The sequence below is a fragment of the Orycteropus afer genome, unplaced genomic scaffold, assembly GCF_000298275.1.
Source record: "Orycteropus afer afer isolate SDZICR_OR568_19922 unplaced genomic scaffold, OryAfe1.0 scaffold00016, whole genome shotgun sequence".
Lineage (NCBI taxonomy): Eukaryota > Metazoa > Chordata > Mammalia > Tubulidentata > Orycteropodidae > Orycteropus > Orycteropus afer.
The window spans coordinates 12425921-12446190 of NW_006921603.1; the positions used below are offsets into that span (position 1 = coordinate 12425921).

The window sequence follows — 20270 nt, forward strand, 5'->3', positions numbered from 1 at the left end:
TCACCATACTGTTCCTTGAATTCTGCTGGGTGGCAAGGCCCTCCTTAGGATTGGAAGTTAAATACCTACTTGTTAATTGCCTCTAAGTCTCACCTTGTCAGTCAGGCTGCTGTCACAGGCCGGGTGTGCCAGGAGTAGACGCACCATGTCCACACTGCCATGGTGACAAGCCAACATGAGGGCCGATGATCCATCGTGGTCTTGCAGGTTGATGTCTGCCTGGCAGCTGAGCAACGCCTGGACCATGTCCTCCCTGTCATGGCTCACTCCCAGCATCAGCGCAGTTTGGCCTCCCTGCACACAGAGCCACAGAGATGGACCCTCTCCCACCAGAGTATATGCGGTGAAAATTTCTCAAGAAAATGGCCACTGATCTGAATTTTTTTCTGACGGTATAGGATGCATCCTTTTCTGCTCACGAATGTCTAGTCTTCTTCCAAGACATCAGTCAAACACTACCTACTCTAAAGCCTCTCCAACTTCCTCAGGCACAGGATTCATAACTCAGCTCAATACTTATCATTTGGTATTACAAACTGTCAACCTCTTTCTTTCTCATGAACTGTGAAATTTTTGATGGCAGGGACTAAGTCCTTTTCATCTCTGTCTCCCCAGTGCCCAGCACTGAGTATGTGCTGGTAAGTGTTGAATGATGGGATAAATGAAGGGCTGACTGCTCCAGCCCTGCAGCTTCCTACTGTCTGCCCCCATCTGATTTGGTCCACAAAGCCTTGGCCTGCTGTGAATGTCTCTGGTATTTTCCCATTTTATCTTATCTTTTTAAAATTATGGCAACCATTTAATGATACCCAGAACAATCTTGCCTCAGCTAGATAGCTATTTGCATTTCCTTGTGGTTATTTCTAATCTGTAGCCATTGGCTTAGCAATGGATTACAGTCTGAAAGCTGGGTCCAAGTTCTAGTTCTGTTGTTTGCAAGTGCATAACCCTGGCTACAGTGCATCACTAGCCTTCCCTGAATCTTGGCTTTTCTTGTCTTATAAATTAATATAATAATGATTGTCCTATGCATTTCACAGGGCTTTTGTAGGAATCAAAGGAAATATAAAGGTAGTAATATAGAGCAGGGAGCTCTAGTAGTATAGTGCCTAAGGTACTTGACTGCTAACCAGAAAGCTCACGGTTCAAACCCACCAGCCACCCCTCGGAAGGAAGATGGGGCAATCTACTTCCCTAGTGATATTGCCTCAGAGACCCAAGGAGGAGTCACTGTGAGTCAGGTCGACTCGATGGTACATAACAACAACATTTTTGTGTATATCCACAGTACCCTTATACTACTTTATTATATTTTGCCCCCAGGGTTCTCTTGGGTTCTAGGCAAGTGAAGCTTGTCTCCCTGATTGGCCATCATGCTTTGAAAAGTTGTAATAATGAGGCCAGGACTATGTTCTTTTTCTTCTTTCAGATTCCTTGTGGCTCTGAGCAGTGTCTTACACATAAAAAATGCTGAAGGCATGTTTGCTGATGTGTTAACTGATTAAAGCTCCAAACCACAGTCACTGTTGGATTATGCTTCCTTGCCCAGAACACTAGGGCTCAGAGAAAAGAAAGGAGTTGGAATCAGAAAAGTCCTGGCTCTACCACTTAGCTTTCTGAAAGTGGGCAAGTTAACCTCTTTGTGACTTTTTCTGATCTGGTAAAATAGGAATGTTTAATAATATTACCCATCTCATAGGGGTGTTGTGAGAACAGAAGGAGTTAATACACATGGGAAAAGCTTAGGGCAGAGATGAGCACTTTACCAACGCTAGGTAACTGTCAGATATAATGATCAGTATGAGGATTAGAGATACTGTATGACAAATGCTTGACCTATCACAGGTGCTCAATACCTGGGAACGTATTATTAGATGTCCTTGACTTTCCCTTTCTCTGAGGCTCAGGCAGATCTTTCCAGAGATGCCTGTTCACTTTTTGGTCTGCTTTTTACTCCGTTCAGAAGTAACAGTTGTTTACTGGTCTAAGCAGACAACTAGGTTTCCATCCAGATCTCTGTCCCCAAGTGTTATTAAGGCCAGATGATATACCCAGATTGTGTTCAGTATCTGCCTTTTTGCCTGACCCCAAGTCTCTTTCTTCCTTATCTCCTTCCTGGTTCAGTTCAACAGAGTTTAACTCAACCATCATTTACAAGGTGCTACCTATGACTGGCCCTGGAGATGCATAGAGACATAAGTAGTTTATCGCCAGGAGACCCCCAGCCTTCCACTCACTCTTATATAACTTAGTGCCTTCACTTCTCCTTATATGTATAAGGCCCCTGGGGGTAGCTGAAGGGAACAGTTGTAGCTCTGTATTTCTGCCTCTCCTTTGGTGACCTGGGATAAGTTCCTTACCCTCTTAGAGCATCAGTTTCCTCCTCTGTTAAAAAAAAAAGGGTGGTGGTGGTGGTTGTTGACTTCATCACTGGCAAACATCCTCTCTTGCAAGAGGCCAATTCAGGAAAAACTACCATGTTTACGGGAAATATAATTATTAAAATGAAAATACCTATATTGAGTCCAATGGGGTAGGGGTTGTAGATGGGTGAAAATACTTTGAAAACCAGAAAGTAGTCACAAATACCTGTTTCTCACTATCAGTAGACTGTTACAAGGTGAAGCATACAAAGTGACTTTACAACCAGGTTAGGCTACCATCTGCCATCTCTTTGGTGGGGAAATTGGGGGCGAGGAACAGGGGAGTTACACATATTGTTGAAGACAATTTTCCATGGGTCTTTTGCCTTTGTGCATGTTTTATGAGTGTGGCATTATCTGCCTTTCTGTTCCAGTCTATCTTTTCATGGATGCTGTATAGGAACAGCCTTGGAAGAGAGATAGTGTCTCCCTCCAGAGCAAAGGACAGGCATGCTTATTGTCCATTAAAAAAGATTCCGGTTCCTTAAACTCACTGTTCCTTTCTGATAACACAATCTACTTCATGTGGAAGTATCATCTGGCCCACCTCATACCACCCTATATGAACTGGGGTTTGGGAAACTGGTGCAAATGTTGATGATGTGGCTACTGCTATTGCGGTGAGGATAATCTGTCCTTTGTTTCTGACACAAGAGCCTCTTGTCTTCTGCCAACATCCAGCTTAATTTACTACCTTGAAGATAAAATAAAACTCCAGACTTTCTATAAATGTTGATAGTTTGGCGACCATCAGTGATTATTGTAGGGGGAGAAAGAGAGTTAAATACACTCCACTTGAGAAAAATGTGGAACAAAATTCAAAATCATTAAAAAAAAAAAAAATCAGGATTAGTGGTCTGACAGAGAATGGTGGAACCCTCAAGACTTTGGCCTTTAGTCATCCTTCAAGCCTGGAACTGACTTCACCCCTGGAGCTAAACTTTCAGACAAGGAATAGACAGGTCTGTAAGGTAATCAGTAACACTAGGGTGATAGCAATCCTTAGAACAATCGGCCACATGAGATCAAAAGAACAGCTTTTGCCCAGAAATAAAGCTCAGACAGCAGGAAGGGTTAGGAAAGAAGGACATATGGAAATGGGAAAGACAGGGAAGAAGTGGGAAGAGTGATGATACATTGTTGGGATTGCAATCAATGTCACAAAACAAAATGTGTATGAATTGCTGAATGGAAAACCAATTTGATCTACAAACTTTCACTCAAATCACATAAAAAGGTAAAAAAAAGTAAAATATAATAAATGAACTCCACTTGTTCCTGTATTGGTCCAAGACAGAAAAATACCCTTTTGAAGAGTTTCTATTCTTTCATGTGGAGACTTCTAACTCAAAAGCCTACTGGGTAGAAACCAGGCCCCTACTTTGTGTTTGCAAGTAGAAATTGAACAGAGACATCCTAACCCTCTGAGTTTCCTCCTATACCTCTTGTGTTTGCAAGATCTTTCCTGGAATGAAACGCAAACTATTTCTCCTACTTAAATGCTCTAAGTTACAGAGTACCAGATTTTGGCTCAGGATAAAAAACTGTCGGAGTTGCCTAGAGTAAAAAATGGGCTGTTTTGGTAGAAAGCAAGTTGCCTGATACTGGAGGTGTATAAGGAAGATGGTAGGATTTTGAGAAAGAATAGGGGGTAGACGTAGGTGACCTGTAAGGACCCTTCTGACCCTGAGACTCAAGGTAGCACAGTGAACTGGTAAAGCCCACATGTCCTGACTCCCAGCTACTACCTTTGTTTACAACCCTACTGGCTCATGATAGCAACTACTCTTCTCAGCCTGGTCCACAGCACTGCTCCAGGGATGAGGGCACTACATGCCTGGAATAGGGTCGGTGACATTGGGTGGTGAAGAAGTAAGAAGATAGGAGTGTTTGGAGGTCTGGCTACTTAAAGAACTTGGGAAGCCCATCTCTTAGAAGGCTGCTGACTGATCAGTCACCAGCAGACCTTGACAATGACTCTGGACTAAAACTGAGGCCTGGGAAGTCCCCACTCCAATAATCCCTGGCACACCCTTCAGCAGAAGTTCCTGTCTGCCCTTGTTATCCACACCTTCTCTTCGTTACACTGGGAATGCATGGCTTTGTTAAAGGGCTTTGGGGAAAGAAGGGACAACAGAGGGGAGCCCATCTTTAGCATCCTGCTTAGTTAGATGCCTGTGCGTCATGGAGCAGGATGGGTCACCTCCAGGGGCTTTCCTAGAGCAGCCAAACAGCAAGTGCCTTCTCAAGATGCTAACTGTGGGAATGATTGGTTGAGACATAGAATCCAGATGGAATTTGCCACTTAGACTGGGACACAGAGTAGATGTTCACTGGCTCATCCTATCTGGGTCTCAGGAATCTTTGAGGAAAACCAAATGTTCAGGTTTTGCACAGATGCCATCTGGAGGTCTCAGCCTTTTGGAGTTAAAAGCTCCACATGGATCTATTTGGAATTTCTCACCCCGTTGGCAGAGTAAAGTGGGGAAATGCCTCTGAATTTACTAAAGAGAAGCTTATGTTCACACCTCCTACCTGAGAAGCTCGGATGTTCACATTTCCTTCTCGTAAGAGCCTCCAGACAACAGCCATATCTTCACTGGTCTCAGCAGAAGCCAAGGGAGTGATCATCACAGCGGTATAACCAGCCTTGTTCTGATGGTCTACATTGCAGAGGCCTGCAAGAGGAGCAATGGGCGTGGGGTACAGGAGCAATCTCCGAGGTGTCACAAGTTAGACTTGGCTTTGGTCAGTTCAACAGGACACTGCCTGCTGGTTAAAAGGCCATGCACAGAATAGAGGAATCCTTTCCACAGTAGTGGAGTAGGTGTTTTACAATTTAGCAGCCTTTAAAACTGGCTTCAGCACATCAATGTTCATTGCAGCATTATTCACAATAGCCAACAGGTGGAAGCAACCCATGTGTCTATCAATAGATGAATGATAAAATGTGGTACATCCATACAATGGAATGTTTTTCAGCCATAAAAAGAAATGAAGTTCTGATACAGGCCATAACATGGATTAACCTCAAAAACATTATGCTAAGTGAAATAAATCAGACAAAAAAAGGACACTTTATGAGATCTCATTTACATGAAATATCTAGAATAGGTGAATGTATAGAGACAAAAAGTCTATTAGTAGTTACCAGGGACTGGGGAAGGGAGGGATGGGAATTACTGCTGAAGGGGTACTGAGTTTCTGTTTGGGGTTATGTAAAACTTTTAAAAACAGTTTGTGAATAGTGGTGATGATAGTAGCACAACATAGTATATATAACTCATGCCACAGAATTATACACTTAAAAATGATTAAGATGGCAAACTTTTTGTTACATATATTTCACAATAAAGTAAGAAACAAAAACTGGCTTCTTTTCTTTACAACTTTTCTGAGGAAACAAAGGAAGGAAGGTTCACGGCAAGGTTAGCGATAGCTAAGGAGCAATGACCTCATTATGTTTTCTAAATCAGAGTATAAGACATTATCCCCATTTTATAGATGAGGAAACTAAAGCTCACAGAAGTTACAGGAACGGCCCAAATGAAGGTGAAGTGTGAACCGGACCCACACCTGTCAGGCCCTAAAGCCTATCACTCACCCTATCATACATGTGGTGGCATGCTTTAGGAGTCACTCTCACTATTTAGAATTTCTAAGTGGTGCAAACAGTTAACACACTGGGCTGGTGGTTGGAGTCCACTCAGAGGCACCTCAGAAGACAGACCTGCCAATCTGCTTCCAAAGAATCAGCCACTGAAAACCCTACGGAGCTAGCTCAGTTCCTCTCTGATACCCACATGGAGTCACCATGAGTCTGAGTCAACTCAATGGCAACTGGCTGGCTAGTAATATCAGGATGCCAGTGGGTACAGAACTGTCAGTGTGGCTCCTTAGTGGCACTCTCCTTCCTGCAGCCCCTCTGGCCACTGTCATGACCAGGTGAGCTGCCAAAGCCAAATACACCCCAGCATAGCCTCACAATTCTATCTTGTTAAAGAAATGATATTTGCATTGCCTTATTAATAATCCTTTATTATTATTATTACTTCCCACCTCATGAGTATTTTATATCTGCTCTTAAGATGTGTAAATTAGCCTCAGGTTATCAGTTCTCTTTCATCTCTTCAGAAACAGGACTTGTAGCTGGTAGGGTAAAGTCTGACTCTTCCCCAGAGGCTCAGGGGAAGGTCTGAAGACCCGAGGTTTTTCTAGCAGATGCTGCAGAGCAGCCACTAACAAGCAAAGCCAGCCTCCCCTGGATGTGAGAGAGGAGCAAAGTTCTTGATTGAGTACCTCACCAACCATGCTTTCCCTCCTCATCAGTGGCATTCCAGCAAAAAGGAAAAAAAAAAAAAAAAAGATGATCACTGAACACTAAGTCAGTGGAAGTGCAGAGATGTTCCATTCTTTAACAGTGTTGTTGTTGCTAGCTGCCATCAGTTGGCCACTGACTTATGGGGACCCCATGCACAATGGGACCAGACCATTATGATTCATAGGGCTTTCGTTGGCTGATTTTCAGGAGTCATTAGTCATTTATTTGATAGATTCATTCAACACTTATTTTATATGAGACAGCCAAGAACTGTTATAGGTTGGGGAAACAGACATGAACAAGACACAAAAGAGACCTCCTTTGATTGAGTTTACATTCAATTGGATAGAAATGACAAGCAAAGATCATCTACAGAAATACACAGCGTTCCCCTATAAAGAGAGATGGGGGCAGCTACTTTATGGAGGTGACTTCTGAGGACGTGACATTTGAGCTGTGACTTGAATGATGAGAAGGAGCCATGAGAAGAATCGGAGGAAAACAGTCCACATAAAAGAGAAAGAAACTGCAAAGGTCCCAAGGAGGGAAGGAGCTTGGGGAGCTTGAGGCCAGCATGTTGGGGTGGCAGGAAGGAGGAGCGCAGAACCAAAGCAGCAGGGATGGCAAAGGTGGGCAGCAGCTGGGGTGTATGAGATTTTAAAGATGAGGATGGGGAAGCTGCTTTTCATTCAGAAGCAATAGGAAGCCTTGGCAGGGATTCAAGCCAGGATAGACAAGATACAAGTTCATGGAAAGCTGCTGGATCTTGAAATCAGATTTCTTAATGTTTATTTAAACTCCCAACTCAGGCTCCTAAAATAAGGGTCACAGATATAGCATATGCTCCTGGATGCCAGCAATGGAATTAGCAACTCAACATCCTGGACTTGCAATTCCAGCAACACATTTATTTCATCACTTAGTGATCTAGGCAAGTTTGTTCACTTTTGTGTCATTTTCCTCATCTTCAACACAGAAAAAATCATACTTAATAACAGGATTGTTGTAAGATTAAATGACATGGGTCAAGTGCTTAGCAGAAGCCCTAATACCAAACCCACTGACATCAAGCCGGATCCAACTCATAGCGACCCCTCCTTGGGTTTCCGAGGCAGTATCACTAGGGAAGTAGATTGCCCAACCTTCCTTCCAAGGAGTGGCTGGTGGGTTTGAACCACCAGCCTTCTGGTTAGCAGCCAAATGCCTTAGGCACTATGCCACCAGAGCTCTACTAAGTGGACATTAAATAGGGTTTTATATTCCTTATAAGGTATTCTCTCACCATCCATCTGTCAATTTGTCCTACTGGAGTAGCTTGTGTGTTTCTGTAATGGTAGAAGCTATGCCACCAGTATTTCAAATACTAGCTCTGGTGGTGTAGTTCTTAAAGCATTTGACTGCTAACCAGAAGGCTGGCTGTTCAAACTTACCAGCCACTCCTCAGAAGAAAGGTTGGGAGAGTTTGGGCAATCTACTTCTGTAGTGATACTGCCTTGGAAACCAAAGGAGGGGTTGCTATGAGTTGGGACTGACTCAATGGCAGTGAGTTTGGTTTGAGTTTTTATGGTAGACAGGTTTCAGTGGAACTTCCAAACACATACTAAGAGGAAGGCCTGGCGATATACTCCTGAATCCTGGCCGGTCAAAACCCTATGGATCACAATAGAATACTGCCTGATACAATATTGGAAGGCTGGCGGTTCAAACCCACCAGCCACTCCTGGGAAGGAAGATTGGGCAATCTACTTCCATAGAGATACCGCCTTGGAAACCCAAGGAGGGTTCACTATGAGTCAGGACTGACTCGACGGCAGCAAGTTACAGTATTAGAAGATGATATCCCTAGTTTGGAAGGTATTCAAAATACACAGTGTTCACAGCAATGAACTTGAGCATACAAATGATCATGAAGATAGTGCAGGACCAGGAAACATTCCATTCTGTTGTACAAGGGGTAACCAGGAGTTGGAGCTGACGTGACAGCAACTAACAACAACAAGGTGTTCTCTTCACCTGGGACCGTTTCTCTGACTGCTGGAACCTCACCTACCTCAGTACACCTTTCCAGCTCCCTGTACTGGACAAGTTCTTGCTTCTTCTGAGTCTCTAAATCACATTCTACATCTCTGTCTTATGAGCCATCACTCTTATTCCACCCTGATTATTAGGCTGTAAGCTCCTGGGAAGCAGAGGGCTCACACCTGGTTCACTTTTGCATCCCTTGTAGTAGCCAGTAAGGACCTACACATAGTCACTAAATACCTGATGAAAGATAAATGAATCCAATTGGTCAAATGAAGTCATGGTTTTTGTTTAAAAGTATCCTATGAAGATGGTTAAAACATGACCATTCCTAAGCCAATATGTTATACAGCTCTGGAATAAGACAAACCAGAGTTCAAAACCTCACTACCACTTACCAGCACTGGGACCCGAGCAAGTTTCATAACTCTCTGAGCCTCAGTTTTCCTTAACTGCAAAATGAGAATAATAATGTCCACACCATAAGAGTGCTGTAAAGAATAAATGACATAATAGAGACAAAATGGTCTAACCCAGTTCTTGGAATAAAGGAGAAACTTGGGACAATGAAGAATTTCCTTGTTGGAAAGAAATGTAATACAAGAATTGCCATTCACAGAGGGACCCAGACTGAGCAGATGCAACCATTTCTGACCTGTCTCCAGCAGCAGCTTCACGATGGAGAAGTTGGAATGGGAAACACTATAGTGAAGGGCTGTGTTCCCGTTGCCATCAGCCAAGTTGACAAGCAGCTTTAGGAAGTGGGGAGAGTAGGGCTGGACCCCGCGGAGGTAGGCAGCCACCACAGCAGGGCTAGATGACTTTCTGCTGGAGACGCGGAACCACTCTTGACTGACAGTATTCAAGCTTTGCCTCTGAAATACCAAGAGTTTTCAATTTCTGGAGGTTACCTGGCCTGGAATGCCCCAGCTAGGGTACTAGTTTCCACCAGACAAAATCAGCTTTGGATGCTTCTGCCTCTATCCCTTCAGCTCCCTCTAATATTCCATGTGATTTATTCCCGGAGAGTTCAGAGCTGGTGGGACAGAGAATGTAACAATATACTTTGTACCTGTGCGATCATCCCCTCTGCCCTCCCCAAGGTGAGGTAGAAGGACAGAAAGGAGGGTTGGGAGGGCAACAACAGTAATAAGAAGTCTACCAGACGTTTGAGATTTAGATCACCCTCTGTATGCACAGGATGATGAAGGCACTCCCTTTCACAGTCATAGCCGCCAGCCCATATTGACCTTGCCCTAGATTCTACCAGGGCTCTTGTGTGTTTTCAATAAGCATAGCTGGAAAGTCACAGCATTTGACTAATGGGAAAAATGCATGCTCAAAGCTAAGACAAAAAACATACCCAATTTATGCTTAAAATAAAACCCTACATAGGTGTGCTTAAGTTGTTTTTGGCTTTTAAGCTTTCCGAGGACCATCAGAGTAGAATGCTTAATAACCCAGAGTAGGACCCCACTATCCATAGTATTCAGTTCCTTGAGAACTCTGAATAAGGAGAGTGCCAGAGTCAATGACATCAACTCTGTGTATGATATCACCCAAGTGTTTAAAAGAGGACATGTTTAGATTATTACCTAAAGGACAGGAGACTCTACTGAGGTATGACTACTAGAAAAGATGCCACACTCATTCTGATAATTGTTGTTGTTGTTGTTATTATGTGTGTCGAGTCGGACCCGACTCATAGCGACCCCTCCTTGGGTTTCCGAGGCAGTGTCACTACGGAAGTAGATTGCCCGGTCTTCCTTCCGAGGAGTATAGGAAATGTGTTTTTATACTGGAAAGAGTATTGGACTTGGAGTCACAAAATCAAAGTGACCACGGTGGAAGTCCTGGTTCTGCTGTGTGACCTTGGAAGACACATACTCTTTCTGAACGTTGCTTGTGTCATCTATGAAATAGGGGTTAAAGTAATACCAAGCTTCCTTACTCCCACAGCTCTACAGAGTAAGATCCTTCTACAAGCCACTCTGTCTCTAAAGCAGGTGGTGATCCTGTGCTTTGATCTTAACATGGGTGTGGTACAAGGCTTGTGCTACATGCCTCTTCTGATTATTTTTCTGGGGCAGAAAAAGATCTTTGGTGGCTGAAACACTTTTTATATATCAGAGTATCTCCTTTTACCATGGAATTCTCTAAAGAATCGGAAAAAGATGCTAATATTAAGGAACATATTGGTGGATTTTAAATGAAGAGCTAAGAAGGTAGTGCCTAAGGCATTTGACTGCTAACTAGAAGGCTGGCTATTCAAACCCACCAGCCACTCCTTGGAAGGAAGATTGGGCAACCAACTTCTGTAGAGATACCACCTCGGAAACCCAAGGAGCGGTGGCTATGAGTCAGATCCGACTTCATGGCAGTGAGTTTGGCTTTTTTTCTTTTTTGTAATTCAGTAACAGGAGTTTCAAGGAAGACTCACGCTGTGGATTGGTTCTTTAATAGTCTAGGAGTAGCTATCTGCAAAATCAGCTAAGATAAAATAGTGAAAATGGATTGTGTAAGCAAGAAACAGTGCTGAATTGTTTTTTTTTTTAAAAAAAAAAAAAAAACCTACTGGGACTCTCCTGCAAGGAGAAAAAAATGGATTTTTTAAATGCTTACAGGTTGTTACTTTGGGTCTTATCAGCTGCTCTCATAGGAAAATCTCTGTGCCAGTATCTCTTGATTAAAAGTAAAACCCAATGGTTATATGTTTAAATCCCCTTGGACCATGAAGGTGTTAGGGAGCAAGTCATTGCATTTTCTTGTTTCTGGTCCCTTGGCCCAGAGGTACACTATAAGGAAACCCATAAAGACTACCAAATGAAATATTAGTTCTTAAAGGCAGTGGAGACATCCCGCCCACCCCCTCATTTCCTTTAATAGGGAAACTGAGGTCCTCAGAGGTGAACTGGCTTGCCCACTATCTCACCGGTGATGGTCCTGTAAACAGAACCCACGTTTCCTTTTCTACATGCTCTTTCTACTCTACCCACAGTTCTCTCAAGCCATGAGGCCATTTTAAGCCTAAGCCACAAATAGTGTTTTATGCCAGTCAGGGTGCAATGCCTAATAACACTTGGTAAGTGCCTCTGTGTACCTGGCCTGTTTCCTTGTGAATGTCAATTGGTTTCATTTCTTCAGCATAATCAATCACCTCAGGCAGCAGAGGTCGTGAGCCAAAGAGAGAGCACCCAGGGGAGGACACATGCGCACACTCACCCGGCTGCCTTGGGCAAAGGACCAACATTACCCAGCTGGAAGTAAGTGCTTAAACAGTACAGAGATCTTGCATGACAATGAAAAATCAGAATACCAAGAGTCGGTCAGTGGTGGTCCCAATTTCTGGCAGATGTTGGCTTAATGCCTGGCATGCATTAAGAAATTCTTCAGAGGGTTTATATCTAGAGGGAAAAATATAAATAAATACATATATCAGTCTCTAGGGTGCTCTGGTGGCATAGTGCCTAAGGCATTTGACTGCTAACCAGAAGGCTGGCAGTTCAAACCCACCAGCCACTCCCCAGAAGGAAGACTGGGCAATCTACTTCTGTAGGGATACCACCTCAGAAACCAAAGGAGGGGTTGCTATAAGTTGGAATCTATTGGACGGCAGTGAGTTTGTTATCAGTCTCTTTGTTGATAAAAAGATTTTATATTTTTCCCTACCCTGAGTTTCACTCTTCCCATTCACTTCTCAGAGGTGAACATTCAAACTGGGTATCTCTCCAGGGTAAGGGCCATTCCTCAGAAATAGGGGGTGAACACACCATCCTGACAAAACTTGACTTCTGAATTCTTCTGGAGAGTGAGTCAAGGGGATTGTTCTTTCATCTGTTGTGTTCATGGGGTAGAGGCAGATAACCAAACCATTCTGGGGGCTGCAGGCCTAACTGCAATTCCTGACATGCTGAGAAGGGAGTCATCTTAATAACTTTGGACCAAAAATGTTCTGCATGGGTGACTTGAAAAATCCAAAGAACCTAATCGGCACTAGGAAATTTCTTCAGGTTATTCTCCCATGAAGGACACTGTAGGTGCTAATAGAATCAATAAAATGAGAATTGATTGAACTGGGTGCCCATGGTGAGACACTCCTCTTGTATCAGTGTAAGGGCAGAGTCTCTCAGCACTGAGAGGACTGAGTTGGGACTTAACGGCCTCAGTCAACAGGAAGCTTCACTCACTCCACAAATCCTTATGGTGACACCATGTTGGGACAGCCCCATACAACTACCTATAAGCTACTTTCCCCTGCTAATCACTCTTCCTGCAACTAGGCTGGTGTTATAGGAATGAGCTAGACATGATGTCAGTGTATTTACTCCAAGTTATTTACTTCTTCATAGCAAGCTGAGGCCCATTAGGCCATAAAAGCCTGCATGCGCTAAATTCAACTTATTGTTGTTAGGTGCCATTGAGTCAGTTCCAACTCCTAGAGACCCTACATACAACAGAATGAATCACTGCCTGATAGTGTGCCATCCTCACAACTGTCGCTGTGCTTCAGCCCACTGTTACAGTCAATACATCTTATTGAGTTTCTTCTTCTTTTTCACATTCGTTGTTTTAGAAATAGCCCAAATAAATACATTTTAGCCACTTAGAGACTGCCTGTTTCATACACCCGTTGAAAATGTGCTAAGTATCTGCTAGCTGCAGATAACTTAAAACCCTAGAGGTATAAGGACCCCTAGCTAGGTGTGTCCTTCAGAGTTCTCTGACCCAAAGACTCCCCACCATGCTGCAGGAGAAGTCCTGAAGGTACACCTCAGTCTCCCCCAAAAAACCTCTTATCCTTTTTCCCCAGGGTTTTCATGATTTCTTCCCCTTCTGGTGGCACCCTATGCCACTTGCAAGACTGCCTGCGATGGGGACTGCCCCCTACACGTGCTGTCAATTCATCAGCACAAATAAATAGCTTGCTGTGCAACACTGCTATCTCATGGTCATATATTTTTCCGTGATCAGCCCCAAATTCCCTTAAACTCATTACTACTGGCAATAATGATAATCATGGTAATAGTCCCTATTATTCTTATTTTCACCACAAATTGAGAGTTTACTATGTGCCAGTCACTGTGCTAGGTGTTTTTAAGACATTGGCTCATCTAATCCTCAGACTGAATCTGTCAGGCTGCTATTATCCACATTTTACAAATGAGGAATGGAGGTCACCACAGTCTGAGTAACTTGTCCCAAGTCACACAGCTGATGGCAGAGGCAGGATGTGAATTTGAGGGTCCAACTCCAAAAGCAGTGCTCTTTTATAGACTGGTGAAAACCTGAGACTATGGCCCCTAGTCACCCTTAGGGCCTGGAATTGACTCACTCCCCTGACTTGCAGCCAAACAACAGATAGGTGTATAAGGTGAGCATTTATACCAGGTAGGTACACCCCTTACAACAATGAACTATGGAAGACTAGAATGGCAGTATTTGCACTGGGAGATAGCTCAGAGGGCAGGTATGTACAGGAATGGATACAGGGAAAGGGCAACCACAGGGAAGAAGTGAGAAGAGAGCTATTGTATTATCGGGGTTACAATCAACATCATGAAACTGTGCATGAACTGTTGTATGGAAAATGAATTTGCTCTATGAACTCTCACCCAAATCACAAAGATATATATGCAGTGCTCTTTTCATAACCTCACAACCTCCCTTTACTTTTAAAGGGACAAGGTTGTGTCAGCATGGTCAATGGGAGAAGCAGAAAAGCTAGTGGTTGAGAATCAGGAAGAACTGGGTGGGAATCCCTTTTCTGTTAGCTGTGTAACTCTCTAAACCTCTGTTTCCACATCTGTAAGTGGGGATAAGGAACCTTAGTGGTGCAATAGTTAAGCCCTCTGCTGTGAACCAAAAGTTTGGCAGTTTGAACTCACCAGCTGTTCTGTGGGAGAAAGATGTGGCACTCTGCTTCCATAAAGATTACTCACTGCTGTTGAGCTGGATCCGACTCATGAAGATCCCTCCTTGGGTTTCAGAGCCAGCATCACTATGGAAGCAGAATGCCCCATCTTCCTTCCGAGGAGTGGCTCGTGGGTGTGAACCATCAGCCTTCTGGTTAGCAGTCAAATGGCTTAGGCAGTATGCCACCAGAGCTCAGCCTTGGAAATCCTATGGGGGTAGTTCTACTCTGTGCTATAGGTGGTCGATATGAGTTAGAATCAACTTGACAGCAATGAGTTTGGTTTTTGTGGTTTGTCTGAAAGGGGAAGTATGGTTAATACCTAATTTGTAGGGTTGTTAAAAGGATTATATAATACATGTAAGGTCTTTCATATTTTAAGTGCCTGGTAAATGTGATAAATGTTTGTTGTTTTTTTTTTTTTCTATCTAGCTTTATACCTAGAGCTTGATCTATGTATTATGAATTATATTCCCTAAAAAGGTATGTTGAAGTCCTAACCCTTGTATCTGTGAATGTGACCTTATTGCTGAAATAGGGTCTTTCTTTGAAGATGTTGTCAGTGAAGTTAATGAAGTCATACTGGAGTAGTGTGGGTCCTAATCCCTTCTAAGTGGTGCTTTTTATAAAAGAGGACAGACATGGAGACAGAGTAACGCACAAGAAGAAGGCACCATGTGAAGGTGCAAGTATCAAAAAGAACACTGAGGATTTCTGGCAGCCGTTAAAAGCTAGGAGAGAGGCACTGTACCCTCAGAAGGAATCAACACAGCTGAGACCCTGATTTGAACTCCTAGCCTCCAGAACTGTGAGACAATGAGTTTCTGTTCTTTAAAGCTACCCACTCTGTAGTATTTTGCTACTGCAGCTCTAGGAAACTAAGACACCATGACAGTATAATGAAGACAGGTGTCACAACAGGTTAACTAAACCAGTGCCCAGTGCCTGGCATATAAACTCAATAAGTACTGGTAACTGAGCAGATGAACAAATGATTGAATGAAATGGTGAATAGACACCCTTGCCCTTTCTTAGAGAAACACATGCTCCACTTATACCCTTTTGACTCACCTCTCAGCCTTGGGATGGAGGATTTCTTCCCCAGGCTGACTTTCCTGGCCTGCCCTGTGGGTGCCCTCGGGGACACCCTGCCTGGCCTCATAGCTGGGTTGAGTGTCTTTACCCCGCCTGTGTTCAGGGCCATCACATTTCTTCTCAGCTTCGCTGTCGGACAAGTCTTCAGGGGAACTGTCCTCGCCACTGGTCTCCTCACTTGAGGTGGTCTCATAACTAGGGGAGGAGACAAAGGTCACTAGCTCTGTCCTTCCTGCCCAATGCCTGTATCAGCACTAATGGGACTCAGGTGACCTCAGATAACACTCCCTAACCCGTAAATCACAACCATCATTCCCTGCAGGCTGGGGAAAGGGGCTCCCCAGGAACTTTGTGTCAGAGAAACATGCAATAAAGGTGAAGGCCATTTTTTTGGGGAGAAAAGGTAATGAAATAAGTTCTTTGCAGTAAGCACACGAAAGCCAGTCCCCTAATTGGTCAAGCAATCTAAAGTTCTCTTGGAAGCATCTGCTTCTAGAATTCTAATGCTTGGTGCAAAGAGGGACTCAAATGTAACTCTGCTGAGTTATCTGAATTGCCTGACATTAGGTGATCGTGAGACCTTCCTTTAGCCCTCCTGCTGTACCAGCTTACACCTGACAAGGAATGAACTCATCTGCATCTACTCATAGCCGGGATTCCGTGGGATACAGTGAACAGTGTTGTTGTTGTTGTTATGTGCCGTCGAGTCGGCCCAGACTCATAGCGACCCCTCCTTGGGTTTCCGAGGCAGTATCACTACAGAAGTAGGATTGCCCAACCTTCCTTCCGAGGAGTGGCTGGTGGGTTTGAACCGCCAGCCGTCTGGTTAGCAGGCAAGTGTCTTAGCCACTATGCTACCAGAGCTCCCACACAGTAGAGATATCTTAACACCAGCATCTGCCTTTCTCACTTGCAGCCTGTTTATCTCTTAGAACAACAAAAGTAAGAGCATAGGCCACTTGACTTGTGGGCCCCTTCCCCAACAGCATTACATAAATTCAATTACAAATGGTTCTATTGAGGTGATAGACCAGAAGTCAGGGAGAAAATCCTGGAAGACTTACTGATCTCTCTGCTGATGGTCAGCAGAAGACCTCTGGTGGGGGATGCTGGTGTTAAGATGAACAGCTCCATTTCTGGGGCCACGGGACACAGCCAGGAAGGCCAGTGGCCACAGCCTCCACTGAACCTCCAAAGGCCCTTTCTCTGAATGTTAGCTACTGTAAGGTCTCTATGCTCACTGCAATTGCAAACCCAATCTGCTCCCTAGTATGCACACAGTCTCATCTTGCTTAAACCCCAGATCTTTCTTTCTTTATTGAGTTTGGACAATCTTTGTCTTTTGTGATTAAGAGTGTGGGGGACATATTGCATTCACAAAGCAATGCTTTTCTTATAAGTGGATCAGTAACAACTTTACCTGGAAGTTCATTCATTCATTCAATAGAAATTTACTGAGCATGTACTATGTACCAGCACCATTCTTGATGCTTTACCAAAGTCCCTGCCCTTTGTTGTTGTTGTTAGGTGCCCTCATGTTGATTTCTGACTCATAGCAACCCTATGAGACAGAGCAGAACTACCCCATAGGGTTTCCTGGGCTGTAATCTTATGGGAGCAGATCACCAGGCCTTTCTCCTGTGGAGCTGCTGAGTGGGTCTGAACTGGCAACCTTTCAGTTAGCAGCCAGCTGAGCATGTAACAACTGTGCCACCAGGGCTCTTGTCCCTGCCCTAACAGATTTATATTCTAGCAGGAGAAGGTAGAAAAGAAATATGTAGACAAATAATTTATTCAGATAGTGATTAAAAAACAAAACAAAAACAAAAACAAAAAACCAAACTCACTGCCACAAGTTGATTCCCACTCACAGTGACCCTCTTTGGGTTTCTGAGGACAGTCTTCCTTCTGCGGAGTGGCTGGTGGGTTTTAAACCACCAACCTTCTGGTTAGCAGTCAAATGCCTTAGACAGTATGCCATCAGAGCTCCTTAGATAGTTATAAGAACAGTGAATAAATTACAAAGGGCAATGGGATGGAGTGATGGGAGGAAAGGGCTCCTTAATTGGAGCAAAAATTCTTAACCTGGGCTGCACATTAGGATAGCTTGGGGTGTTTAAAATTCCAACACCTGGACCGCATGATGGCCTAACTGAATCAGAATCTCTGGGGATAGGATCCAGATATCAATATTTTTTAAGGATGTCTCTGATGTGCAGCCAAGGTTGAGAAGCACTACATTAGACAAATGATGAGGAATGTTTGGGAGAAAAGCACTTCCAGCAAGAGAACAGCAAATACAAATGCAAAGGCCCTGAGATGCCTGAGCTCCACCTATTGTAAGGGAGAAAAGCAGGGGTCAGAGACAGGAATGTGGCTGAGGGGGACATGATCTGGGGCTTCCAGATTCTGGCCCAAAGTAGGGACCACTGGGGGTTTAAGCAAATTAATGACCTGATTTAGGCTTTGAAATTAGGCTTCTTCTTTTCAATAAGGTCCCTTGCTGGTGCAAACAGCTTGTCCTTGACTACTAATTGAAAGGTTGGTGGTTCACCCCACCCAGCAGCACCACAGAAGAAAGGCCTGGCAATCTGCTTCTGTAGAGATTACAGCCAAGAAAACCTTTGGGAACAGTTCTACTCTATAATACACGGGTCAGTATGAGTTGGAATCAACTAAATGCAAGGACCAGGATTTTTTGTTTGTTTGTTTGTTGTTATTTTTGGTAAAGGAAGTGGTGAAAGTGCGAAACAAAATGGTTTCTTCTTAGGCCAACATTAACGGAAGTGGGGACACCAACTCTCCTATGACATCTCATTTCATCACTTCTCATGTTTTTTCCTCACAGAACACAGACCAGTGATGTCACCCCTTGTTTGCATCTAGTGTCTTCCCTTCTGGTGTGACCCAAATGAGCAGGGACTCCTACCTCTCTGGATCGCCTCCAGGACTCATAACCTGACTAGGCTGAGAGCCCCTCCTTTGGGCTTCCACAGCGCCCTATGCTTCCTTCTCTAACAGAAATTATCTCGGTGTGTTATCATTTCATCTTTCCTTCTTGTCTTATCTCTGCCCATGCCCAACTGATGAACTAAAGGCAAGGATCGGGATTTTTTTTTCTTTCCAATCCTAGTCACTTAGCACATTCTCCGTATTTAATAATTGTTTGTTGAATGAATGGTTTAGAAAACATTGTCAACCCAACATTGTCTTGTCTAGAATATATAAAGTTTTGTTCTTCTTCCCAAAACACTTCGATTGTCTGCAATTAGTTAAAGAAAGAAAGAAATGGATTAAATTTGAAAGTCAACAACTCAACAGAGTTTGTATTAGTTTTAGTGTTGAGGTTCAGGTTAAATACCTTCCTAAAAGGGGCCCTGGGTCCCCAAACTCCCAGAAGCCACCTAGATATCCTGGCACTGGGGGAGACAAAAGTCAAAACATATGAAAAGCATAGGTTCCAACAGACCACAAGCACTGGCAAGGAACCAAACACATGCAAACCCAAGATGGAGTTTTAAAGGGCCATTGAGATGAACTCCCTTGAAGAAGAATGAAAGCCAGATGCATCCCCCTAGGAAAGAGTGCTACGGACAACAGCAGAGAGGTAGCAAGGAAGGCAGTCTGAGCTTCACGAGCGATGCTTACCCACCGTTAACCCCAACAAACTGAAGGTTCTTTTTGGTCCCATTACCTCCTGCACGGAAGCCATAGTCTTTCTTTTTCATTATGGATTTAAGGCTGGTCGACGGGGAGATCTCTAGGCAGACACAACATGACAGGTTAGAAAGACCCTGGGGATGTCCCAGAAAGTAGCAAAACCAGAAATCTTGCTTTGAACTGATACAGGTTGAGGATGTGTGAGGAGGCAGAGAGGGACAGGGAAGTCAGATGATTTAAATACAAGGTTTTGGGGGTCCTTTTGGGGAAAGGTTGAAGTTGGAATCCATCCAGAGACACCTCAGAAGAAGGGTGTGGTGATCTACTTCTGAAAAACCTGCCATTGAAAACCCTACGGAGTACAGTTCTGCTCTGACACACTTGGGTCTGCTATGAGTCAGAGTTAATTCAATGGCAACTGGGACTGGCTATGTGTGGATCAGAGAGGGGTTATTGGAATACTCCCACAGAAGTACCTTGTGGGGTAGACGCCATTGTCCCTATCTTATGGCTGGGAAATCTGAGGCTCAGATTTGCTCAAGGTCATATAGTGAGTAAATGGCAGGGCAGGAGTAGAACTTAGGTCTCTCACTCATAGCCCAGCACCCCACTTTACTAGGTCACCTCTGTGGCCACTCCTGGCTCACATGCAAGTTGATGGGTGTGATACAGGGGAGGCATGGCAGATAAGTGAGCAAGAGCACAGATGTCCTTTTGCTGTGCTCAAAAGTATAGGAAGCATGTCCCAATGGGCAAGACTAGAACTAGAACTGAATAATGAGAAAGCAGCCAACTTGTGATCTGAGGCAGGAAGCAGACTTACAAACTGCCTCTTGAA

At 43.9% G+C, this 20270-nt stretch overlaps 1 protein-coding gene across 1 annotated transcript in view; it reads right to left on the bottom strand.

The window, feature by feature from the left end:
- KANK4 (KN motif and ankyrin repeat domains 4) overlaps nucleotides 1-20270 on the bottom strand; it is a 38730-nt gene that overhangs the window by 8030 nt on the left and 10430 nt on the right. The window contains exons 3-8 of the mRNA XM_007959075.1: nucleotides 19421-19532; nucleotides 15749-15967; nucleotides 12083-12170; nucleotides 9422-9641; nucleotides 4959-5101; nucleotides 94-294 (exon numbers count right to left, since the gene is read on the bottom strand). Coding sequence (XP_007957266.1) covers nucleotides 94-294; nucleotides 4959-5101; nucleotides 9422-9641; nucleotides 12083-12170; nucleotides 15749-15967; nucleotides 19421-19532 — 983 coding nt within the window. The remainder of the gene's footprint in view (nucleotides 1-93; nucleotides 295-4958; nucleotides 5102-9421; nucleotides 9642-12082; nucleotides 12171-15748; nucleotides 15968-19420; nucleotides 19533-20270) is intronic.